The 8139-nt window shown below is 40.5% G+C and overlaps 1 protein-coding gene across 2 annotated transcripts; it reads right to left on the bottom strand.

The window, feature by feature from the left end:
• Positions 1 to 81: 81 nt before the first annotated feature.
• LOC114733425 (isocitrate dehydrogenase [NAD] regulatory subunit 1, mitochondrial-like) lies at positions 82 to 3795 on the bottom strand. 2 transcript variants are annotated; one of them, XM_028920892.1, is made up of 4 exons: positions 3134 to 3793; positions 1909 to 2148; positions 1300 to 1378; positions 82 to 686 (listed from the first exon to the last, which is right to left on the bottom strand). In XM_028920892.1, exons 1-4 carry the CDS (start codon positions 3674 to 3676, stop codon positions 412 to 414), a joined length of 1137 nt encoding a protein of 378 aa, XP_028776725.1. In that variant the 5' UTR covers positions 3677 to 3793; the 3' UTR covers positions 82 to 411. The 2 variants fall into 2 exon arrangements, with proteins under 2 accessions (XP_028776725.1, XP_028776726.1); XM_028920893.1 differs by lacking the exon at positions 82 to 686 and adding an exon at positions 705 to 1142 and having other exon boundaries at positions 3134 to 3795.
• Between the last annotated feature and the right edge of the window lie 4344 nt (positions 3796 to 8139).

Below are 8139 nucleotides of genomic sequence, written 5' to 3' on the forward strand. Positions count from 1 at the left end.
GTAGTTAACCTTTAGCCCACAACCTAATCCATCGGGGATGTCTATATTCAGAACTTAAGAAGTGAATGTGCCATTTCATGATTTAAAAGAAGATCCGTAGACAAAAAGCGGAGGGCTTTCTAATTGATCAAGTTAATCTCTGTTTATTACATGGAAAGTCATTCCAAAATTAACACGAGTTTCTATGAAAACGCCATGAACAAAATGAGCTGGAAGCATAAATTAATAATGTCATGAAAGGAGTGACGCCGTTTGTGATCACCTCCTCAATAAATCGTTTCAGAAAATTGCATCATTTTCTGTATTGGATTGGCATTATTCAGGGCCAAGAGTGGATAATTTCACTATGAAAGCTTAGTGTGGAATGTACGAGGGTTCCTTTGTGCAGCAGATAAGCAGAAATATATTGTATCAGTCTAAAGCATTCAACACTGCATCAACAACCTCTTGGGTGGTGCTTTTCCCTCCGAGGTCTTTAGTCCGGTGTGTGCCCTCAAGAATGACTCGTTTCACAGCAGTTTCCAATCGGTCGGCAAAAGCAGGAAACTGAAGATGTCTGAGCATCATGGCTGATGAGAGAAGCAGTGCTACTGGGTTTGCTGTCTTCTGTTCCAATAATTTCTCATTACCGACATTTCCCGCGGAAGCACCTTGCTCAAACACAGCATGATCAGCCCCCACATTTCCTGCAACGATAACACCCATTCTTAGTGACTTTTATGCAATAATCTTCAGTTTAGTATACAGAACGAAATTATATTGAAGCAAAAGTAATTCTATATAGTAAATAGACACTTATCTCCCTAAATAATAATAATAATAATGAGATAAATAATAATTATACCAGTATAATAAATATTATAAATCTTGTTCATGTGCAGCGGAAAAGCAATTCCTTTCCACATGGGCGAAACAAACAGGTTAATTGTAGAATTTAATATTTTTTAAGCAACCACTTCTATGTTAAGGCAATTGCCACCTCACTCCAGTTCATCATCCAATTTGTTGTCCTCAATAAACCCATCTCCGTACAAACCTAGCATTGGCACCACCAGTCCAACACAACTATTACCACCTTGATATTGCTGCTATTACAACCACGAGCAATTCCGTTATGTCCACATTGACAATTGTCTTCACGACTGCTTAGCGCATTTTGACATGCAAACAAAGTTCAAACTTGATTCTCATACTATCAAAAGGTGGGAACTAATCGGACATTTTGAAGACATGGTATAACTGAGGGAACAGCATCCAATAAGCTAAGGAATGAAATTTTGTAAATAATAAAAACCATACCTCCTGGCATTACTCCAGTACCTCCAGCAATACCTGCTGCCGTATTTGCAACTAGATTCCCATAGAGATTTGGGGTTACCTAGCAAGTTGAAGCAGGATTCATGAACTTCAGAACGTATTCAGTTGGCAGCAAAAACAGAGATAAATGAGTGCCAGAAGGAAAGTCAGTGAATTGCAACTTGCAAGATAGAATCATCAAAAACATATCAAATGATTCTCATCCGTGACAATAGATAAAGCAGGGCAAACTTCATGCTTCCCAATAATATTAATATCATATCCATAGGGTCCAAGCTCCTTCATTATTATAAGTCATATTTATCCTTCCCCAAAGGCCAAGAGTTGATAAATAATTAATCTTAATAGTCTTACTATTTCCACTTCCGTTAATACTTGTCTTTCATATTCTTTTGAATTTCAGTCACTACCGCTCATTTCTCAGGCCACTTTTCCACTAACAGGTACTTTAGAAGAAACGCCAAACCTATGGCTCCAACGTCCCAAATGAAAATGAATATCAGATGTCAATCAATCAAAGAGCAAGCTAAAAGACAAAAATTACATAGATCCAAGTTTGTAAACAAACAACACAACTGTAGATTCACATACCATGACATCAAACTGCTCAGGCTTTGAAACAAGCTGCATGCAGCAGTTATCCACAATAATTTCATTATACTTGATTCCAGGATACTTTGTAGCAACCTCTCGACAAGATTCCAAGAATAGACCATCTGCTAGCTTCATAATATTTGCTTTGTGCACAGCAGTCACTTTCTTTCTGTTGTTTAGATAAGCATACTCAAAAGCATATTTAGCTATACGCTCTGAGCAGAACTTTGTGATTACCTAGCAGAAGACTAGTATGAGGTCCCAACCAACTTCATGATATACACAAAAAATCCACAATCATAGGCGAAAATCAGTCAATTACTTAACCAAAATATGAGCAGACCATTATAAAGTATAAATCGGAACATATCTGGATGGCATTTGCTATATAGATAGAACACTGAACACTCAGATAAGAACTTGGAAACAAAAATTTATCGCATTATCAACCAAAGGTCAGTTGATAAACTTATTAAACATCTTTTTAAACCAATTTTACCAGACATATTCTGGAGAAGATTGGCGAAAACCATAAGAATACAAATAAAAGCTGCCATGCGAAGCAGCACTTATTTATAACCTAATTTAAATATTTATCCATTTCAGTCAGCAGTTCAACTAAGACAGGGTCTCCTTATCAAAGGATATCATCATGAACATGGTCACCAAAATCCTGACAAATAAAAACAACCAGTCTGAAGAACTAGAAATATTTTAGATAAATATCCATGTTGAATCAACTTCATGGATTACTTATTAGCATCTCTTTAAGTTATCCACTATCCATGAATCACAGTTTAAAACAGAACCATCCACCAAGTTCATGAACAATTAGATGCAATTCCCTATCAGTTCTTAAATATCATCTTATCTTCTTCTCTTACTAACATATATTCGTATGTAATAATTTTAAGGTTAATTTTAAGGTTGTGGAATTAATGATTAAAAAAAAAGTGCGTTGGATTAGTAGTCGGTACCTGCCTACAAGTGTAAATAAAAGCAATTCAATCAATAATTTTCAGCTAGTCTAAACAGAACACATTAGAATGGGAAAGCTATTAGTTCAACAAACAGTACCCTACGTCTTGACACCATTGAATCCATCAAAAGAAAATGAATCCCATTGATAGCAGAGCTACCAGAGAGCAAAACGTTAGTTGATCATCAATTACTCTCCATTCAAAAAGTTCAGCATAGAATAACAACCTAGTTTATCACATACCTTAAGGCTTTCAACGACTCCAGGAACGACCTCATGTTCCAGGCCAGAATACTCTCCCTCCGTATTCTCCCTAATCACGACAATATCAACATTCTCGTGCCTCGTCACCAAACCAGGAAGATTAAAGCAATTCACGAGCGAAGCATACAGATCAAGCTCTTTCCTAAGCTGCACGTTCAGCGAGCTAACACCACCGCCCATGGGTGTAGCCAATCCACCCTTCAAGCAAACCTTGTTCTTCTTTATCGAATCGATCACCTCCGGCGGCACTCTCGGCATATCACCGTGTACTTCATACTTCTCGAAGTAAACCGGCGCGTGCATCGCCTCCATCACTTGCTCAACAGCGCCTGTAACGAGAGGTCCAATTCCATCGCCGGGAATGAGGGTCACGGCGCGTGGAGCCCCATCCCCGGGTCGGGGCATGTAAGTGACGGATCGGGAGGGAATAAATCGGGAGCATGAAGAGATGATGTTGGGAGTGTCGGACGATTGTGATGCCGCGAGGAGCTGTTTAAGAAGTAACGCTGATCTTCTCGCCATTGGTGGAGCAGTTATCGGGACGCGTGCTAGGGTTTTGAAGATTCAGATTTGCGAGCAAGAAGACCGAGAAGCCATAGAAAAAGTTTACAGAAATACCGGTGAGAGCCGCGAGCGAAATTTTAGATTCTTGGAAAGGTAAAGGGATATTTCACCGCGTTGAAGCTGCATTTCCAATTTTCCATGTTCATTGCGCCAGTTTTATTTTTTAAAAAAACAAAATTCCTTTTTTCTTTTTGGGGTCAACTTAATGGCAAAATTCATGGGCCCATTTTCTTTTTTTTTTTTGAATTAGCAACGGCAAGCAAAGCTTGAAACAAACAAAAGACTAGGGGGGATTAGCCCATATCACGTGCACATTGGGCCGCACAAACGGAAATAACAGAGTCATAAAAAGTTGGTGTCGTGTCCGCATCATGAGCATTTTTTGCCAGGAGGTCAGCACATGTCAATGCTTCTCTGGGTGAGTGATGCAGTTCAAATGTCCAGATCTCAGCTATAGTTAGGCGAATTTCCTGGATAATGTTCCAAAGGGGGTGGCCTTGATTACCATCTCTAAAAATCAGATTAATGGCTTCAAGAGAGTCGGAGAACATGGAGACTTTCTGAAATTCCTTCATCTTACAGGTTTGAAGTCCAGTGAGAATGGCAAGTAGTTCAGCTTCAGTGGGCGAGACAAAGCCCAAACGCTGTTTGAATCCTAGCACCCATAAGCCTTCTGAGTTCCGAATGATACCTCCACATGCTCCGTGTTGAATATTGGTGACAGAAGCGTCTACGTCGATCCTGATGAAGTCACGCTGTGGGGGGGTCCATCTTGCGGTATCTCTATTTGAAATTTGGAGGATCGTGTTGGTAAAGTTCCGATGATCTCTATCCTCCAACAATTTATGAAGATAGATATTCCTGATAGTTGAGGGGTGGCATACTTTCCCTTCAAACGCTTTCCTGCATCTTGAAGTCCATAGTAACCAACAGATGGTACAGAAGACTTGTTGCCATGACCATTTTCTGAAGATGTGTTCCAGCTTTGTTTCTGAGGTTCCAATCCATCCACACCTGCAAGTTACCAGCAAAAAAATCACGAGAAACGTTAGTTTTAATAATTCCTCTCCAGACACTCTTGGCAATCTCACAGTCTCTCAGGATATGAATAGTGTTTTCCTCACAATCACACATATAGGGACAAGAACTATCAGAAGTGAGTTTCCTTTGAGCTCTCAAGTAGTTCGTAGGGAGTCTATCATGGATAGCCTGCCAGAGGAAGTATTTTAATTTCTCTGGAACTGGACATTTCCACATCTTCTTCCAAGTGGAACAGTAGTTCGATTCAGGACTGTGCTTAATAAACTGATAAGCTGTTTTGACTGACAAGTTTCCATCATTGGATGGTCGCCAACAATATAGGTCTTCAGAGAGCTGTCTATTAATTCTGGTGGAGACAATTTTGTTTACAATTGCCTGAGGGAGGACTCTATTGCAGGCAGCAATGTCCCATTCTCCATTGGGGAGAAGAAAATCATTGACAGAGGCTTGGGTGTCCAGATTGTTGGTGGTAGGATCTATATAACAAATGAGAGGATTGTTTAAAGGAGACCACTTATCCCACCAGAATCTAGTATTTAAACCATTCCCAATTTTCCTTCCCACTCCTTCAAGAAATTGATCCCACATTTTAACAATGCTGCGCCAGGTAAGAGAGGCAGATTTCTTATTTTGAATCTGGGAAAAACCATTGAAATTGCAGCCGTATTTGGCTCTTAAACACTGAACCCAGAGCATATGAGGTTTCGTGAGAAGCTGCCAATAGAGCTTGAGGATGAAAGCTTGGTTTTGCAAATGGAGGTCCTTGATATTAAGTCCTCCTTTGTCTTTTTGCTGCAAAACGTTCTCCCAAGCGACCAGGTGAATTTTGCGTGAACCTGTGTGTTCATTCCATAGGAATTTCCTGCTAAGTTTCGAGATCTCTTCAGTAATCCCTTTTGGTAGAAGCATGGTCTGCATTAAGTGTATAGGGATAGAGTTCAACACAGATTTTACTAGAATAGTTCTCCCTGCAAGATTTAGAAAATTCCCTTTCCAAGCCGTAAGCTTCTTTTGTAGTTTTAGAACCAGAGGGGTGAAGATATTCTTGGTGACCCTGCCATGAATAAGAGGCACGCCAAGATATTTTCCCAGGTCGACAGTTAGACCAACCCCCAAGTGTTGACTAATTTCCACGGCACGGTTATGGTTGATGTGAGGAGAGCAAAAGATTTTTGACTTTGACAGGTTAACCCTGTGACCTGAAGCTATGCAGAATTCAGACATGATGCTTTTTATAAGATCAACTTGGTCCAAAGAAGCTTCTGAGAAAAGGAAGAGATCGTCAGCGAAAAAAAGGTGAGATAGGCTCGGTCCCCTAGCCTTGAAGAGAAGAGGTTTCCACCTTTTATCTGCCACAAGAGAGGAAATGAGTTGACTGAGCCTTTCCATACAAAGCACGAAGATATAGGGACTCAAAGGGTCACCCTGTCTGACACCTCTTGTTGGGAAAAAGGTTTGAGTCTCATCACCATTCCAAAGCACTTTGAGGGTGGCAGAAGTGATAGAGCACATGATGAGGTTGATGAACTTGTCACTGAAATTTAAGCTTTTGAGTGTTTCTCTAATAAAATCCCAATCCAGGCGGTCAAACGCCTTTTCCAGATCCACTTTAATGGCAATGAACCCTTTCTTTGTTTTCCTTGTTCTCATAGTATGCAAAGCTTCTTGGGCCAATATAACATTGTCACAACTCTGTCTTCCCATGATGAAACTGCTTTGATGAGGATCAATGATATGGTCAAGGTGACTCTTCAATCTATTTGCAAGGATCTTAGTGAGGATTTTGAGACTCACGTTGCAAAGGGAGATTGGTCGAAACTCCTTCAGACAAGTGGGATGGTCAACTTTAGGGAGGAGGATAATGTTGGCTTGATTGTACTCAGCCATTTTCCTTGGGTGGTCAAAAGTTTCCTTGATCAGTCTACAAATTTTATCACCAACAAGGTTCCATTGGCTTTGGAAGAAATGAGGTTGCAAACCATCTGGGCCAGGAGATTTAAAGGCACCCATTGAAAAGGCAGCATTTTTTATTTCTAGATCTAAAATTCCGCTTTCAATCGCTTGTATGTCTTGAACCTGGAGAGAAGGGAATTTTGCAAAGAAATCAGCTTGATAAGGACGGGGTTCCTTGGTGTAGAGCTTTTTGAAGAAGTCAAAGGCCATCTGCTTTAGACTATTATGGTCACTTATCCATACACCTTGTTCATTCAAAAGGGAGTCGATTCTCTCTTTCTTAGGTCTAATGATGGTGGATGAGTGAAAGAATCTCGTATTCTGATCCCCAAATTGAAGCCATTTCTGTCGAGATTTTTGCCACCATAAAAGTTCCTCTTGAGCAACAAGTTTGTTGTAGGATTTCCAGAGAGATGATTCCAGTTTCTATAACCCATTGCAATCACTGTGCGTTCTTGCTTTGTCAATGCCTTCTAATCTCCTCAAAGTCTCTCTTTTTTTCTTCGGTATACTCCCAAGATTTTGATCATTCCAGGCGAGAGCAGAGATAGCAAAATTCGTGGACCCTTCCTGCCATGTAGAATTTTCCCAAGACTGAGCGACAAGTTGGGAAAAGCTTTCTTCCATAGCCCAGGCAGCATTATATTTGAAGTGTTTGACTTTTATGTGGGAGGGGTTTGCAACAGTGTCAGCCAAGAGAGTGACTCTGTGGTCAGATTTGAAACGGAGTAAATGGAATATCTTGGTGGTTGGATTTGTGTCAGCCCAATGAGAGTTGCAGAAGGTCCAATCTAACCTTTCCTTAATTGCTCCTCTTTCCCAGGTGAATATATCCCCTACGACCGGGACTTCTTGAAGACCACAGGAGTTAATACAATTGTTGAAGTCATGGATGGAATTCCAATTTATGTTTCCTCCTCCAGTCTTGTTGTGAGGAGAAAGGTAAGCATTGAAATCCCCTAGGAGAATCTAAGGTTCATTGACAACACCAGCCAGAGAAGAAATAGAATCCCAAAGACCTTTTCGTTTCAGTGGAGTAGTTTCGCCATACACAAAAGACACGAGCGAGGAGTTCTGAGAATTAGAATAAAAAATACTGCAGTGTAGAATCTGAGTGTTAGAGGATAAGTACTGAACTTTGATTTTGGCATCGTTCCACAAGCACCAGATGCCCCCAGCAAAGCCTGAGGCTTCTATACGAATCCAGTGAGAGAAACCCAGTTTGCGCATTACTGTGTCTGCTCTATTACCACTGATACGTGGTTCAATCAGGCAGAAAACATCAATATGATGCTTGTTGACAATTTCTTTAAGGATACGGGAGAAACCTCTTCCTCCAGCACCTCTACAATTCCAGCTAGCTATAATCATAAAAGACTGAGAACGAGGCCAAACAGGGAACAAGTTACCTTGTGTCCTTCTCGGCG

This window comes from Neltuma alba, unplaced genomic scaffold, assembly GCF_004799145.2.
Source record: "Neltuma alba isolate B1F8T4 unplaced genomic scaffold, ASM479914v2 tig00012996_pilon, whole genome shotgun sequence".
Taxonomy (NCBI): domain Eukaryota; kingdom Viridiplantae; phylum Streptophyta; class Magnoliopsida; order Fabales; family Fabaceae; genus Neltuma; species Neltuma alba.

Excerpts from the sequence above, each read along its gene's own strand:
- LOC114733425 (XM_028920892.1), bottom strand. The coding sequence starts at position 3,676 with ATGGCGAGAAGATCAGCGTTACTTCTTAAACAGCTCCTCGCGGCATCA. Across the intron at positions 1,379-1,908 it reads CTGAGCAGTTTGATGTCATG|GTAACCCCAAATCTCTATGG; the intron begins GTATGTGAATCT and ends TCAACTTGCTAG. Across the intron at positions 687-1,299 it reads TACTGGAGTAATGCCAGGAG|GAAATGTGGGGGCTGATCAT; the intron begins GTATGGTTTTTA and ends TTATCGTTGCAG.